General features: G+C 36.9%; 1 protein-coding gene and 2 pseudogenes across 1 annotated transcript; all 3 read left to right on the top strand.

The window, feature by feature from the left end:
* Positions 1–3,577: 3,577 nt before the first annotated feature.
* LOC125479516 lies at positions 3,578–5,777 on the top strand (annotated as a pseudogene).
* A 1,994-nt stretch (positions 5,778–7,771) lies between these two features.
* On the top strand, positions 7,772–9,942 carry LOC125479443 (annotated as a pseudogene).
* A 5,873-nt stretch (positions 9,943–15,815) lies between these two features.
* Positions 15,816–17,438, top strand: LOC125479442 (pentatricopeptide repeat-containing protein At1g62680, mitochondrial-like). Its single transcript, XM_048588720.1, has one exon. The coding sequence runs from the start codon at positions 15,816–15,818 to the stop codon at positions 17,436–17,438; it is 1,623 nt and encodes a 540-aa protein (XP_048444677.1).
* The last annotated feature ends 1,104 nt before the right edge of the window (positions 17,439–18,542 follow it).

Genomic DNA, 18,542 nt, shown 5'->3' with positions numbered 1-18,542 from the left:
CTTTATTCAGTCTAAAAATTAAAGTTTTTCTCCAACATTCTATTCTTTCAATTTTTTTTTTAAATTTATTCAATCTAAAAGTCAAAGATAAAACCTCAAAAGCCGTTTTCCGAGAAAACCAAACCATTTTCCTCTTCATATTAACGTGACAAATACGTTATTTTATGTTACAAGCGTGCATTTGTCATGTCACACTAATTCATAAAAAAGGATAAATTACATAAAATTACCTCAACTATTGGGCTAGTTACAGTTTTATACCCCATCTTTAAGAAATGTCAATATCATACCTTATCTACGAATTTATTACAATTTCATACATTCTGTCAATTGTTCGGCAATTCTTCTGTTAAATGCTGATGTGGCTTGAGGCGGGATCCACTTTCTATTAAAAAAATAATTTAATATTTAAAAAAATTAATTAAATCTTAACTAAAATTAAAAAATTAAACCCCAAAAAAAAAAAAAAAAAACTTAAACTAAAAAACCAAAAAAACCCACCCACACCTAGATTTTCCCCATCGACCGTGTCCCCCTAGCACGGATTAAGAACTTGACGAAGAAGAAGAAGGTTCGGGGAGAGTGAGATAGAGAGATAGAGAGACTGTGGGAGAAAGAGAGATCGAGAATCGACAAGAAAGAGAGAGGGAGTCCCGACTCTCTACATCACCTGTGACCGCGACATCCACTCTGCCAACCCTTTTAGCCGACGAAACGAGCGAGTTCCGGTTACACCCTTCTACGACTCGGTGAACTCGGCCACCGATTCCATCCCCGCTGTCAACTTCCTTGATGACCGTTACTTTTCCGACGTTGACGGAGAGATCGAGGCGAGGAGGGAGACGTCAAGCGGTCACGCTCCCCCGATTCGAGAGGGAGGAGATCGAGAATTGACAGGAGAGAGAGAGGGAGTCCCGACCCTCTGCGTCACCTACGACTGTGAGAATGGGGTGGTAAAGGAAGGTTTGGGTTAAGGGAGGCCACGGGGACAAAATATATGAAATTTTAATAAATTCGTAGATGAGGTATGACATTGACATTTTTTGAAGACAAGATATGAAACTGTGAATAGCTTAACAGTTGAGGTAGTTTTATATAATTTATCTTAAAAAAAATATTGAGCTATAGTGCCACACCAATCAACTAGCATTGCTTACCATTCCCTGTCAAAGCACCTAACCTTCTCTCTCTCCTCTCTTTCTCTCTCTCTCTAGGTGAGTCTGATGACAGACAGGAATAGTGGGGCAGCAGATCTTGGAAGCTCCACCCTTATTTTTTTTTTTAATAATAATTTCAAATGTTTTTAAACAATTATAAAAAAAAATAAAAACAAAAAGCCAATCGTCCCTCTCCCCTTACTGAAAATCTGGTTGTCTCCTTTGAGATCTACTGCACAATTGCAGCACACCCACTGCACAATTGCATCGCGGACACACTCGGCAGTCGGCAAAGCGGTCTGCCTTTCTTTCAAGCGGAAGCGGGAATGTCTGCGCAAACGTCAGTGAGAACGGAGAGCTTGATTGCGGGAGATCCGTAACATACTGCAAACTCAAATCCTTCACTCCTGCCGTCGATCCTCCAAAGGGTCCCAATTTCCATTCAATGTAGTTTACTTTCATCCTCACCTGAAAGCTTCCAGTCCCAATTTTCATACCCTTTATTTTACTTTCCTCCGAATAGGATTGTTGGAGAACAATTCAGAAATAAACAAAAATAACAGAAATAAACAGAACTTGAAATTCTAATATTTTATTTACCAAATATACTTGACGTGCAGAATGAAATTATACAATAAATACATAAACTAATATAATCAATGATACTAACTTGATCACAGAAGGTAGAGGCTAGCGTAAAAGCTATGTCCTTCGAACAGTATTTTCGTCCCACTCTTGTGCTTGTGGTTCTACAACGTCTGCTCGACCAGGATACAACTACCAAATTCTACAACTTGCACTAGATTATAGAACTCTAACGAATTGCTTTGTGTGTTTACTCTCTGGAAATTTTATACGGAAGATAAGAAGGAAGAAAACATGATTCTTACTTGGATACTGTGATTATAAATATATAGGCTGTTTCATACCCTTTTAAATACCTGTTCAGTGTATTTGAAAGCACACAACTCTTTCTAATAGCTGTATCTTTTAATAAAAAAGTACAACTCTTTCTAACAGCTGTGTCTTTTAATCAAAACGTTTTTTAATTAATAAATTAATTAAAAAACTTAATTGTCTTGATTCAAGCCTAATCCTTGTCTTGATTAATTAATATTAATTGTATTTAGGCTATATTATATTCAAGCCTAATCCACATAACCATAAGGGCCAAGCTTTCAATCCATTTCCAAATAGTCCAAGTTCTAATTACTAAGAAAAGGAAATAAGCCTATATAAAGGCTTGTGAAATTTCCGAACGCTTCATCTAAAATTGCCCAGCTCCTGCTGACACCTCGTGGTCTTGGGTTTGAAAGTTGGTGTGCTTCTGCGGCTCTGTTGTTGCCATTGAGTGTCACTAACAAAACCAAAAAAAATTCTTAACGAATCGGCTGACGGAATGGTTTTCCGTTAGGGGCAAGAGTTGGAAACTTATTTATTTCGTGTTGGGTTTTTAACTCAGCCCATGTGTGTTTTCAATGCTTGTGAGGCCTCATAAAGATTAACTTTGTCTTTATGATCAAACATGAAGTCATTTTTGTTAAATAATATTATAGGATGGTTTTTGGTTAAATTAAACTTAATATAAGTTATTTTCCTTAAAATTTCTTAATAATTAATGTTGTACCATACTTTATCAATTCCGAAACTACTGAGCACTGGTCAACTCAATAGTTTAAGGGATTTGAAAGATTCATATTGACGCACCACTGCTTAAGCACAAGAGTTTTTCTTTAACCAAAAGCCCAATCACAACGCGACACGTGTCAACCTCAGAATAAAACTCCTAGAGTCCCACATCGACCACAAGTGGAAGTTGGGGACTCTCCTCAACCATAAAAGGAGACTATTCTCCTACAATTAATCCCTAATGTCATTATTTTACTTAAACTCATCATTAGAACTCACTAATGATGATTATACTTGGACCTATATGTTGTGTAAACTCTTATTTATTAATGAGAACTTCTCTATCCCGTGAACATAGCCCAACTTAGGGTGAAACATGTACATTTTATGTTTGCTTCCGTATCTCAATCTCTTTACATATTATCCTCAGTAGGTGACCAGAGCAACTTTGCGAATGTCACAAACTTGACATTTTATATTGTTCCAAAGTCTTACTAATTTTGTGCATCAACAATTAATATATAGTAATTCTTGCACCCGCACTTGGATATCTACAAATTTTTAGACTATATAATATATATTTAAGACCTTCTCCATCCTCTGGATAAATTAACAACTCCAACGTTGAACACAACTTAGACTCAATGTCTTTTTTGTTGCATGAAAATATTGAATTGTAATGCAATGTAAATATTAATAACCACATGGTATTGAAAAATCATGCAAATTTCAACATAAATAAAATAAGGTATGATATTGTAATATTTAAAACATTAGATATGAGGATGATATTGAAAAATCATGCAAGTTTCAACATAAATAAAGTTTCTTCCACCCACACACTCCACCTCCACGGCTATTTTTAATCTTCTCCCGACTTTCTCTCTTTTTCACTCCACTAAACACTAGCGAAGTTTTTCTCGTGTGCTAAGTGGAGCTCAGATTTGGAGGCTGAATCGCTGAAGATGATGCGGGCAACGATTGCTGCTTCTTCTTCTTTGAAGGTTGGTTATGGCAGCAGAAGCTGCACCACCAGACTGAGACTCAAACTCAAAGATATGCTGCCTTGTCTTGTTCAATCTTCTTCTGTTGTTGTTTTCTTCAACAATTACTTGGCTTTGTTTCACTCTCGCACTTCTGAATCGACCGAATCTAGAAACACCCAACAACACCAGCTTGTGAAAATCACTAATGTGGAGGATGCTCTCGATGTGTTCGACGAAATGCTTCAAAGGCGTCCTCTGCCTTCCGTTGTCCATTTCAACCAAATCTTGACTCAACTTGCCAAGTTGAAACATTACTCGACAGTCATCTCATTGAATAATAAAATGGGTATTTCGGGAATTTGTCCTGATGTTTATACTCTAAGTATTGTCGTTAACTGCTTTTGCCATTTACACCAAATGGGGTTTGGTTTGTCAGTCTTGGGAAACTTCTTCAAATTGGGTTTTGAACCAAATATCACGACCTACACCACTCTAATCAATGGCTTTATTCTCCAGAATAGAGTGGCTGAGGCAGCAACACTTTTCAAGAAAATGTTGGACAGTGGTAATTGTAAACCGAATGTGGTTACTTTCGGTACCCTAGTCAAGGGCCTTTGCGCGAAAGGTAACAACACTGCAGCAATCCAATTGCTTAAGAAGATGGGAGAAGGGGCTTGCAAGCCTAACGTAGTTATTTATAACACGATTATCGACAGTCTTTGCAAAGATACTCTAGTTGTGGATGCACAGAACCTCTTCTCGGAAATGACGAGTAAGGGTGTTGCCCCAAATGTCAGGACCTATAACTCTTTGATTCATGGAGTTTGCAAATTAGGAAATTGGAAAGAAGCTACAAGATTGTTGAATGAAATGGTGAGTAAACATATCTTTCCGAATGTGTGCACCTTCAATGTCTTGGTTGATACATTTTGTAAAGAGGGGATGGTCCAAGAAGCAAGGAGCGTGGTCAAAATAATGATTCAAAGAGATATCGAACCTAGTACGATTACTTACAGTTCGCTTATGGATGGGTATTGTCTGCGAGGAGAAATGGACGAGGCGAAAAAGGTTTTTGAAGTAATGCTTAGCAAAGACTGCATGGTCGATACTCGTAGTTATAACATATTGATAAACGGCTGTTGTAAGCTTAAAAGGATGGATGATGCCCGGATGCTTTTTCTGGAAATGTCCCATAGGGGAATTGTTCCAAATATGGTTACTTATAACACTCTTATAGATGGATTTTGCAAGATGGGAAGAATACAAGATGCACATAACTTGCTCTCTCAAATCCAAACTTTAGGCCAACTTCCAAATGTTCGAACGTATAATATTTTACTGGATGGCCTTTCTAAAAACCAACAATTTCCCAAGGCAGTTGAATTGTTGGAAGAGATGGAGGGAAAGAAGTTGGATTTTGATATTGTAACTTACAATATTCTTATTCAAGGTTTGTGCAGAGCTGAAAAAGTTGAATATGCATAGGATCTCTTTCAGAGTTTGTCATTAAAAGGAATTCAACCTGATGTCAGGTCTTATAATATAATGATTAGTGGATTTTGTAATGGGGGGCTAACATGTGAGGCAGAAAACTTGCTAAGGGAAATGGAAGAGAGAGGTCGTTCTCCAGATGGTTGCACGTACAACACAATTATCCGAGGGTTTTTCAATAACAACGACACATCAAGGGCGGTGAGGCTTATTCAAGAAATGGTGGAGAGGGGTTTTTGTGCAGATGCATCGACTGCGGAGTTGATCGTTAATTTATTGTCAAAAGATGAAGTAAATCCTGCTTTGTTGGCATTTATAAAATGTCCGTGATGAAACTGATTTGCATGTTTGCAGTTCTGACAAGTTTTTGGGCTTCCTTCCCTTGAATGCTGCATTGGAGGGAGTTGTTCCACTGCTGAGTCCGGTTCAGGTAACCATTCATTTATGTATTGCCTAGTGATGTATGATATGTGTTATTAATGTAATCTATCGAGTGATAGAGCAACTTTTATGTTACACTTTTAAGATGATGATATCTGCAACCACTCGTCTAGTAAAATACTCAAACAAACATCCAATTAGAACACAACACCTCCCAAAAGTACAATGAGTGATTATATTACGTACTTAAATTTATTGTAGCAAAGCTTGTGTTGGTCTTGTTTTGGTGTAATGTATAATTCTTATGCACGAGGATCAAGAAAGAAGTTGAGATTACTCTTAACACACTTTCTTATGCATGACATATTTTGAACTTAATACACACATAAATTGTTTGGCTAACAACGTACATAATTTTCTCTGATATATTGGTCGAATAGGGTGGACAACCGGTTGCATCGAGAATGAGTGATTAGATAAGGTACTTAAATTTATTGTAGCAAAGCTTGTATTGGCGTTATTTTGGTGTAAGAGTAATTGGGCAATAGGCAATTCAATCTCTAAGTGAATAGCAACTACATTTAATGAACAATAATTGTCCAAGTGCATCTCTACCTCTAAACTGAATAATCCAGGCAATTCATATTAAAATATTATATTTTAATAAAATAATAAAAAATAATTTTATTTTTAAATTCGGATAATAATAAAGATTTGTTGAAAGTATTTGAAAATATTAAATTGTGGTGCAAAGTGGAATAACATGGTTAAATATATATAGAAGGAAAATTATGATTTTTAATACTCTTTTGTATTCATAATTAATTTTTTTTCTTTATAATTTTTTGTATTTTAATTAATTTTTATAATTTTTTAATGGGAACTGACGTCACCGTGACACACATACATAAGCCAAGGGCTAGGCTAGGTAATTCTGGCCTAGGGGACTAACAGGGCTTTCCCATAGTACATTGATCTTAGGAGGGCTGGAGGAGATATTGGCGGGGGAGGAGATTTAATATCACCTAGGGGATAGTATCACGCTGTAAGTGCTCTAATGTATAATTTTTATGCACGAGGATCAAGAAAGAAGTTGACATTACTCTTAACACACGTGCTTATGCATGACGTATTTTAAACTTAATCCACACGTAAATTGTTTGACTAACAACGTATATAATCTGCTTTGATATATTGGGCGAATAGGGTGGACAACCGCTTGCTTCTAGAATTTCTCTCTTTCAAAAGAACTAAACGATCGTAAGAAGCCATTTAAATCACATGTAAAACTTTTTAGTTAAGATTTATTTAGAAAAATGATTGATTGACAGTAAGAAGTCAAATATTTTTCGAAAGAATTGACTCAGCCCGAGTTTTCCAAATTCCACTATTGAATAATTAGTTTATCGTACTTGGCCAAAAAAAAAGATCGAGTTTACTTTCATACTTAGGGGTGGTTTGGTATGAGATTTCAAACTAAAAATGAGATCCTGAATTCCAAATTGAAAATTTCAGAATGGGAATTTGAAGATCAATCTCGAACTAAAATATCTGTATTCCCAATTTTGGGATTCCCAAAATGTTTTTAGTATTTCGGGATGGATCAGGATTGAATTTTCTAATCCCTAATACCAGTATTGTACTTAAATTCATCATTAGAAGTCACTGATGATGATTATACTTGAACCTATTTATTGTGTAAACTCTTTGCTGTTAATTAGAACTTCTTTATCCCGTGGATGTAGCCCAACTTAGGGTAAACCACCCATGTTGTGTTTGTTTTCCTATCTCTATCTCTTTACATATTATCCTCACTAGGTGATCGGAGTAACCTTGTGAAGATCACAAACTTGACACTTTACATTGCTCTAAAGTTTAACTGATTTTGTGCATCAACAATTAATATATAGAAGATTTTGCACCCGTGCTTGAATATCTACAAATTGTTTGACTATATATTCAAGACCTTTTCCATCCTTTGAATAAATTAACAACTCAATGCTGAAAACAACTTAGACTCAACGTTTTTCTTGTTGCATGAAACTATGGAATTGTAATGCAATGTAAATATTAATAACCACATGGTATTGAAAAATCATGCAAGCTTCAACATAAATGAAATGAGGTATGATATTACAATATTTAAAATATGAGGTATGAGATTGTAGTTGAATTCACAATTGAGATAATTTGATGTAATTTACCCTAAATATTAAAAACGACATGGCATTGAAAAATCATGCAAGCTTCAACAAAAATAAAGTTTCTTCCACCCAAACACCTCCACTTCCACATAACTATTTTTAATCTTCTCCCGACTTCGTCTCTTTTTCACTCCACCAAACACTAGCGAAGTTTTTCTCGTGTGCTGAAGTGTTTTGTATAGTGGAGCTCAGGTTTGGAGGCTGAATCGCTGAAGATGATGCGGGCAACGATTGCTTCTTCTTCTTCTTTGAAGGTTGGTTATGGCAGCAGAAGCAGCAGCACCAGACTGAAACTCAAACTCAGAGGTATGCTGCCTTGTCTTCTTCAATCTTCTTCTGTTGTTGTTTTCTTCAACAATTACTTGGCTTTGTTTCACACTCGAAACACCCAACAATACCAGCTTGTGAAAATCACTAATCTCGAGGATGCTCTCAATGTGTTCGACTAAATGCTTCAAAGGCGTCTTCTGCCTTCCGTTGTCCTTTTCATTCAAGTGCTGGGTCAACTTGCCAAGTTGAAGCATTACTCGACAGTCATCTCCTTGAATAACCAAATGGTTGTGTCAGGAATTCGTCCTAATGTTTATACTCTTGAGTATTATCATTAACTACATTTGCACCAAATGGGTTTGGTTTGTCAGTCTTGGGAAACTTCTTCAAATTGGGTTTTGAACCAAATATCACGACCTACACCACTCTAATCAACGGCTTTATTCTCCAGAATAGAGTGGCTGAGGCAGCAGCACTTTTCAAGAAAATGTTGGACAGTGGTAATTGTAAACCAAATATGGTTACTTTCGGTACCCTAGTAAAGGGCCTTTGCTCGAAATGTAACAACACTGCAGCAATCCAATTGCTTAAGAAGATGGGAGAAGGGGCTTGCAAGCCTAACATAGTTATTTATAACACGATTATTGACAGTCTTTGCAAAGATACTCTAGTTGTGGATGCATTGAACCTCTTCTCAGAAATGATGAGTAAGGGTATTGCTCCAGATGTCATGACCTATACCTGTTTGATTAATGGAGTTTGCAAATTACAGGATTAGAAAGAAGCTACAAGATTGTTGAATGAAATGGTGAGTAAACATATTTATTCCAAATGTGTGCACCTTCAGTGTCTTGGTTGATACATTTAAAGAGGGGATGGTCCAAGAAGCAAGGAGCGTGGTCGAAATGATGATTCAAAGAGATATCGAACCTGGTACGATTACTTACAGGTCGCTTATGGATGGGTATTGTCTGCGACGAGAAATGGACAAGGCGAAAAAGGTTTTTGAAGTAATGCTTAGCAAAGGCTGCACGGTCGATGGTCATAGCTATAACATATTGATAAACGGCTATTGTAAGCTTAAAAGGATGGATGATGCCCGGATGCTTTTTCTGGAAATGTCTCATAGGGGAATTGTTCCAAATACGGTTACTTATAGTACTCTTATTGATGGGTTTTGCAAGATGGGGAGAACACAAGATGCACTGAACTTGTTCTTTCAAATGTAAGCTTTAGGCCAACTTCCAGACATTCAAACGTATAATATTTTACTGGATGGCCTTTGTAAAAAGCAACAATTTCTCAAGGCAGTTGAATTGTTGGAAGAGATGGAGGGAAAGAAGTTGGATTTTGATATTGTAACTTACAATATTCTTATTCAAGGTTTGTGCAGAGCTGAAAAAGTTGAATATGCATGGGATCTCTTTCAGAGTTTGTCATCAAAAGGAATTCGACCTGATGTCAGGTCATATAATATAATGATTTGTGGATTTTGTAATTTTTTTTTGGGAGGGCGGGGGCGCCGCGCTAACATGTGAGGCAGAAAACTTGCCAAGGGAAATGGAAGAGAGAGCTCGTTCTCCAGATGGTTGCACGTACAACACAATTATCTGAGGGTTTTTCAATAACAACGACGCATCAAGGGCGGTGAGGCTTATTCAAGAAATGGTGGAGAGGGGTTTTTCTACATATGCATCAACTGCGGAGTTGATCATTAATTTATTGTCTAAATTAAACTATTTGCATCAACTGCGGAGTAGATCCTGCTTTGTTTGCATTTATAGAAAGTCCGCAATGAAACTAATTTGCATCTTTGCAGTTTAGACAAGTTTCAGGGCTTCCTTCCTTTGAATGCTGCATTCGAGGGTGTTGTTCCGCTGCTGTGTCCGGTTCAGGTAGCCATTCATTCATGTATCGCCTAGTGATGTATGGTATGTGTTAATAATCTAATCTATGAAGCGATAGAGCAACTTTTATGTTACATTTTTAAGAAGATGATGTCTGCAACCACTCGTCAGTAAAATTCTCAAACAAACAGCCAATTAGAACACAACACCTCCCAAAAGTACAATGAGTGATTATATTACGTACTTAAATTTATTGTAGCAATTGGTGTTGTTTTGGTGTAATGTATAATTCATATGCACAAGGGTCAAGAAAGAAGTTGAGATTACTTTTAACACACGTGATTATGCATGATGTATTTTGAACTTAATACACACGTAAATGATTTAGCTAACAACGTACATAATATGCTATGATATATTGGTCGAATAGGATGGACAACTGCTTGCATCGAGAATGAGTGATAATATTAGGTACTTAAATTTATTGTAGCAAAGCTTGTATTGGCGTTATTTTTGTGTAAGAGCAATTTCAGTGTTGCTAGGCTCCCTGGGCAATAGGCAATTCAATCTCCCAAGTGAAGAGTAACATCATTTAATGAATAATAATTGCACAAATGTATCTCCACCCCTAAATTAAATAACCCAGACAATTCATATTGAAATATTATTTTTTAATAAAATAATGAAAAATAATTTTATTTTTAAATTCGGATAATATAATAAAGATTTATTGAAAGTATTTGAAAATATTAAAGTGTGGTGTAAGGTAGAATAACATAGTTAAGTATTTATAGAAGAAAAATTATAATTTTGTTATACTCTTTTTTGATATAAACGTCTTGTTTAAGTGTGATTGTGTAAATCCTAGATTATATTTGATTCTAATTATTCTTTCCTATTAGGACTTGTATTTTTTGGAGAAAATTTTTTTTTTCCTCTTTTATTACTATAAATAAAGGCACTACGTAGGGGGAATAACATATCCTCTACACAACCATACAAACGCATCTCTCTCTTTCTCTCTATATATTCTCTTTGTGCCGCCAGTCCCCTCTCCCCTATCAGTTAAATATAGGCCGCAACGTGTTATTAGCAGGCTCCTACCGATGCGCTTAGACCATCTCCAAAGGAAATGTCAAATTATAAGAGTCAAATTACAATTGATGGCTGATGTGGCAATCTGAAGCCTTATGTCAAAATTTGTGATTCTTCAATTGAATTGTCAAATGTTATTTTATTATTTAAATAGAGCTTTAAATGATTGTAATTATTAAAAAAATGTTGAAATAAAATTTTTATTGGTTGAAATGTTAATGGAATAAGAGACCTCCTATTAAAATGATTTAAAAATAAATTTGACATTGATGTCAAATTTGACATCAAATTGCTAAGCCTTCAAATCCAGCTAGCAAATAACACTTCAGTTGGAGAGACTTTTGATGTCAAATATGCACAGTGGCATTCCACCTAGGATTTTGACATTTCCTTTGGAGATGCTCTTAGAAATCTGATGTGGAAGTTTTCTGCATCAAACCAGTTCATCAATATCATCACGCAATCATGTTCTTTCAAAACAACGGTTTTTATCGCGATATTTTTGCAACCCTAATAGCATGAACATTCACCATAATGCATGATCCAACTTTACGTTTTATGAATTTTAAATTCTACATAAATTGTGTATGCATTATATCCATAATTATTGAATTATGTAAATTGATATTGCCATGAATTGCAACATATATCATGCATTAAATTATATGTTGAATTAATATGAAAAAAGCGGTTTCGTAAAACCCTAACATTGCCGGCTCCATGCTGCGCCGCCGTATAAGCCGCTAGTATTAGGCCAACAGCTTGCGTCGGCTTGGCAAGCCCAGCCTAACCACGAATTACAAGGCAGTAAGTCCAGAACCATGCAGTGCTTTTTAGGCACCATCGTCCTTATCTGAAACCCTCGACCTGAAGCCTAGGTCCCCCTTGTCGATTTTTTTTTTACTAAAACACAATCGACAGTCATGTGATTTGGACAAAACTCATCGTTTTCCAGAAGAATTTCGTGTGTTTTTCATAGGATTCATTTGAATCCCTTCGGTTATCACCACCCACAACGTTGAGGTTCAACTTTCTTTGTCAAATCTTGGTTCTCCAATGAACCACGACTTGCACCAACCATGGAACACTGCATGAAGTGGCACCGTTGACCATCTCTGGTAGATCCCCATACCCATCGCCGCTAGGGTGGCCTAAAGATCCAAAACCAAGTCCTAACGGGCCTCGGATTCTTTTGGTCTATCTCGCACAACACCCTTTTATTGGGTCTGGTTATGCCCATAACCTTGATCCACATCACCAGCCCCTTGGGCTTTGTTGATAACCTGGCCCGAGAACCAGTTGAGCCCTTCTTGGCTCCTGTCGTCTTTCCTATGCACCATGTCACACATAATCACCGCCTCTGCTAGTGTATTTGTGTTTGTGCTGCACCAGATCTTGACCCATGTGGCTGTTGTGGTTTTCCTACACTGCGACACATCGGATCCCAGCCTCGTTGGGGTATTCGTGCTCCCCACCACGCCTAATCAATGCCTTAACTGGGCCTATGCTTTGGGCCTGGCCTTTTTGCAGCCCGTTTACTGCTACTGGCCTCACATCCCAAATTTATTTTTGACTGATCAGCTTGTGCCTAACCCCAACCTAGTTTTTTGGCTTGACAAATTTACTCAACCCACCTATGGGTTTATGGTCCCTGTTTTTGGACCCTGATTTTAATTGTTAATTTTTTAGACAATTTGGGTTTTATAATTTTTCACCCACGTTTTAAATTTGGCCTAAAGTCCAAATAATTAATTCAATTATAATTATAGACCTGAAGTTTTATTTACATATTTTATTGTTGCATATTTCTGTATATATATTTGTGTTTGTCTGCAAAAACATATGAACTTGAAGTTCATAATTATTAACCTGAAGTTTCTAGAAACATGCCTTATTTGAAAACCTGAAGTTTTCCTTAAAAACATCACCCATGAAAACTCGAAGCTTTTTCATGTAAATTTAAACCAATACATGTTTATTAGAACCTGAATGTTTTACTCCTATGTGAATGGATTGATTTTTTTCTCCATTAAACTAACCACATCTTGTCCATTTATTTTGTGATAGGAACATGTCGAATTTGAACAAACTTGACTTCACCGCCTTAGAGGTCTATGGAAGGAACTACCTCAAGTGGATCCAAGATGTGAAGCTCCACCTCACTGCAAATAATTTGCGCTCCGCCATTGAAGATGAGATAGACAACCCGGTTGGAGAAGCTGAGAAAGCCACTTTAGTGATCTGCATCCGAAGACACATTCATGACGCACTACAAGCTGAGTACCTTGCTGAGCAGGATCTACAAGCACTCTGGGTCACTTTAGCTGATCGCTTTGATCACCTAAAGGACATCTTCTTGCCTGAAGCAAGACATGACTGGTAGCATTTGCGCTTCCAAGACTTTAAGTCTGTGAATGAATACAATTCTAAAGTTTGTAGAATCCAATCACTTCTCAAGTTCTGTAACAAGACCCTGACTGAAGAGGATATCTTGGAAAAAGACTTATTCAACCTTCTATATTACTAATATTGTCCTATAGCAACAATATAGGGCTTAGAAGTTCACTAAGTTTTTGGATTTGATCTTTGTTTTACTTATCGCTGAAACGCAGAATCAACTGTTGATGAAGAATCATAAAGCTCGACCTACTGGTGTGCCTAAAGTACATTATAGCACAAACAAATGCCCAAAACGCCAAAATAGGCGTGGTAAGGGCAGCCAGAAACCATCCCGTCAAGGTTAACAGAGCCCAAGCCCGTCTAAGGGAGGAAACCGGGCCCTAAAACGCCTGAATCTCACTCCCAAGACCCCAAACTTCAAGAATAAGGGCAAATTGCCTGAAACCGTGGATGCGAACATGCGTTATCGTTGTGGTTCAAAGGATCATTGGTCCCGTGTTTGCCGAGCTCCCTAGAAGGTTGTAACTGAATATCATTCTCGTCATAAGAAGTTTGATCAAACTTTGCGCAAGCAGATGAACCAGAGAGTACCAAGATGGAGTTTTCTGACTTTCAAGAGGCTATTACCCTTATGGAAGATTATAATCTTAGACATAAACTATTTTTCTAGTTGAAATTTAGACAATGGGGTCGAATTTCACCTAGTGGCCAAACCCCTCATGTGTTTTTGGTTAAATTTTGAACAATTTTCCTTTATGTTTGGATTATTTGTTGGCGATTTGTTTTTGGATATTAAGTTTTAATTAATTACCATCCTTGAATACTTAAATTATTTTGAATGGATATTTGTTTCAAGAACTTTTATGCATGTGACCAATTCAAATTAATTTTTATTTCTAGATATGACTAGTGGGAAAGTGAGTTGTCTGGCAAATAGTGCAACCACGCACACAATTTTGCATGAACACATCTATTTCACTAACTTCATACCTAAGAATGCACCACTGACAACCCTCTCAGGGCCATCCAACCTGATCGAAGGATACGGTAAGACACGTATAATGTTGTCCAATGGTACAATTTTGACCATTGATGAGACACTTTATTCTCCACGTTCCGGAATAACGTTGTTGAGTTTCAAGGACATTAGAGATAATAATTACCATGCTGAAACATATGTAGAAAATGGAGTTGAATTTTTGTGCATAACTGTCTACGAATATGGCCAGAAGTGTATTCTAGAAAAGATGAAGCGTATCCCGAGTGGTCTGTATACTACGACCATACGCTCTATAGAAAGCCACCATGTGGCTGGCCCTACCTCTGGGACTGTGCACGAAATTACACTTTGGCATGATTGTTTGGAACACCCTGAACGAATAGTGATGCGCTATATCCTCAAATCATCACACGGGCATCCACTAACCTGAAGTTTAGGTTTGATTAAAGGAATCGCGTGTCAAACCTACTCCATGGGAAAGCTTATTATTAAGCCTTCTTATGATAAGATTCGTTCGAAGCCTCTTATTTCTCTACGAAGGATTCTGAGGGACATTTGTGGACCGATTCACCCTCCCTGCCGACCATTTAGATATTTTATAGTTTTGGTTAACGCTTCCACACGTTGGTCATACATGTACTTGTTGTCCACAAGGAACACTGCATTCTCCAAACTGTTGGCTCAGGTTATCAAACTTAGGGCTCACCATCCTGATTATCTGATCAAATCTATTCGATTGGATAATATTGAAGAATTCACATCTAAAACTTTTGATGACTATTGCATGTTGGTTGGGGTTAAAGTTGAACATTCAGTACCCCATGTTCACTCCCAGAACAATCTACACTTGAATATCCACAAATTTTCAGACTATATATATTCAAGACCTTCCCCATCCTCTGGATAAATTAACAACTTGACGCTGAACACAACTTAGACTCAATGCTTTTCTTGTTGCGTGAAACTATGGAATTGTAATGCAATGTAAATATTAATAACCACATGGTATTGAAAAATCATGCAAGCTTCAACATAAATGAAATGAGGTATGATATTATAATATTTAAAATATGAGGTATAAGATTGTAGTTGAATTCACAGTTGAGATAATTTGATGTAATTTACCCTAAATATTAATAACCACATGGCATTGAAAAATCATGCAAGCTTCAACAAAAATAAAGTTTCTTCCACCCAAACACCTCCACCTCCACATAACTATTTTTAATCTTCTCCCGACTTCGTCTCTTTTTCACTCCACCAAACACCAGCGAAGTTTTTCTCGTGTGCTGAAGTGTTTTGTATAGTGGAGCTCAGGTTTGGAGGCTGAATCGCTGAAGATGATGCGGGCAACGATGGCTTCTTCTTCTTCTTTGAAGGTTGGTTATGGCAGCAGAAACAGCACCACCAGACTGAGACTCAAACTCAGAGATATGATGCCTTGTCTTGTTCAATCTTCTTCTGTTGTTGTTTTCTTCAACAATTACTTGGCTTTGTTTCACTCTCGGGCTTGTACATCGACCGAATCTAGAAACACCAAACAGGACCAGCTTGTGAAAATCACTAATCTCGAGGATGCTCTCAAGGTGTTTGACGAAATGCTTCGAAGGCGTCCTCTGCCTTCCGTTGTCCCCTTCACCCAAATCTTGACTCAACTTGCCAAGATGAAACATTACTTGACGGTAATCTCGTTGAATAAGAAAATGGGTGTTTCGGGAATTCGTCCTGATGTTTATACTCTAAATATTATCATTAACTGCTTTTGCCATTTACACCAAATGGGGTTTGGTTTGTCAATCTTGGGAATCTTCTTCAAGTTGGGTTTTGAACCAAATGTCGCAACCTACACCACTCTAATCAGCGGCTTTATTCTCCAGGATAGAGTCGCTGAGGCACAGAACCTCTTCTCAGAAATGACGAGTAAGGGTATTGCATCAGATGTCATGACCTATACCTCTTTGATTCATGGAGTTTGCAAATTACAGGATTGGAAAGAAGCTACAAGATTGTTGAATGAAATGGTGAGTAAACATATCTTTCCAAATGTGTACACCTTTACTGTCTTGGTTGATACATTTTGTAAAGAGGGAATGGTCCAAGAAGCAAGGAGCGTGGTCGAAATGATGATTAAAAGAGGTATCGAACCTAATACAATTACTTACAATTCGTTTATGGATGGGTATTGTTTGCGAGGAGAAATGGATGAGGCGAAAAAGGTTTTTGACGTAATGCTTAGCAAAGGGTGCATGGATGATACTCATAGTTATAACATATTGATAAATGGCTATTGCAAGCTTAAAAGGATAGATGATGCTCGGATGGTTTTTCGAGAAATGTCTCATAGGGGAGTGGTTCCAAATACTATTACTTATAACACTCTTATTGATGGGTTTTGCAAGATGGGAAGAATACAAGATGCACATAACTTTTTCTCTCAAATGCAAGTTTTAGGCCAACTTCCAGATATTCAAACGTTTAATATTTTACTGGATGGCCTCTGTAAAAACCAACAATTTCCCAAGGCAGTTGAATTGTTGGAAGAGATGGAGGGAAAGAAGGGAAAGAAGTTGGATTTTGATATTGTAACTTACAATATTCTTATTCAAGGTTTGTGCAGAGCTGAAAAAGTTGAATATGCATGGGATCTCTTTCGTAGTTTGTCATCAAAAGGAATTCAACCTGATGTCTGGTCATATAATATAATGATTAGTGGATTTTGTAATGGGCGGCTAACATGTGAAGCAGAAAACTTGCTAAGGGAAATGGAAGAGAGCGGCTGTTCTCCAGATGATTGCACGTACAACACAATTATCCGAGGGTTTTTCAATAACAATGAGACATCAAGGGCAGTGAGGATTATCCAAGAAATGGTGGAGAGGGGTTTTTCTGCAGATGCTTTAACTACGGAGTTGATAGTTAATTTATTGTCTAAAAATAAAATTGATCCCGCTTTGTTGGCATTTATAGAAAGTCCGTGATGAAACTAATTTGCATCTTTGCAGTTTTGACAAGTTTCTGTGCTTCCTTCCCTTGAATGCTGCATTGGAGGGAGTTGTTCCGCTGCTGAGTCCAGTTCGGGTAGCCATTCATTCTGCGAATGATTCAACACCCACCTACCAACCCACACCCACGAGGAAGACAACTGACTTAGCAGAATGGCGAGCTGTGTATACTGGAAAGAAAGATAAGCTCAAGCTCATGGAATTATATAAAGGTTGAAAACGGAAGTCGGAAGCGGAAGAGACAGAGAAAATGATAGATAATTAGATATCAGAAATAACAGAGAAGCATCTCAATCAGAATTCAGAAATGGGAAGAAGGGAGGAACTGAGAAGGTTTTAGTATTAGGGTAATTTAGTCTTTGGAACATAAATTTTGGTTAGTTTTATAAAAAATAGAGTAGGTCATATTAAAATACGTGTTCTCTGAATTGGCTATATTTCTAAATTTCCCTCGAGCCTTTATGTATTGGTTTTACAAGGTGGTGGTGGTAGAAAAAGTAGATGTTGGAAATTATATATTATATATTATAGTATATAATTTTAATAATTGAATGAAAAATATTGTTAACCAATTTCTTAGAAAGGTTATGTTGTTTAGTTGTATTCCTTGATAAGTGATGTATACTTATAGATGAAAAGTTACATCTCTTTGATAAGTAGAAATTTGATTATATATAAACCCATGAAACCATTGGTATTAAATATAGAAAATTAGAGTTAATTTTTACTCTTGAGAAATAGGGTTTCCCCACTTTGTTTCTCTCATGCTTCGTGAGTCAAATTCCGAGTCGTGTCTTGAGAGTATGGAATATATAAAGTTCGCCAGAGTCCGAAGATTGAAGTGCTTTGACTTCGGATTATAGATTGTTGAATCCTGGGAGATGGACGCCTACCGAACTACAAGCACAAGAGTAGGGGCGAAATTCTATATTTAGGACATTGCATTTATGCAAGCCTCAATCTCCAAGTTTGTCAGTTATTCTAACTTTTTCTCTAGTTGTTTATATTAATCTCATATATAATTGATGTCGTGAATTTCTTTATGATTATTATCATTGGAATTATATTGTTATTTTTCAT

This window comes from the organism of the source record quoted next, unplaced genomic scaffold (assembly GCF_019419815.1).
Source record: "Pyrus x bretschneideri cultivar Hongxiangsu unplaced genomic scaffold, Pyrus_bretschneideri_v1 Contig29, whole genome shotgun sequence".
Lineage (NCBI taxonomy): Eukaryota > Viridiplantae > Streptophyta > Magnoliopsida > Rosales > Rosaceae > Pyrus > Pyrus x bretschneideri.
Note: the sequence above shows the minus strand (reverse complement) of the source record. Positions and strands in the feature narration are given on the sequence as shown.

Excerpts from the sequence above, each read along its gene's own strand:
- LOC125479442 (XM_048588720.1), top strand. The coding sequence starts at position 15,816 with ATGGCTTCTTCTTCTTCTTTGAAGGTTGGTTATGGCAGCAGAAACAGC.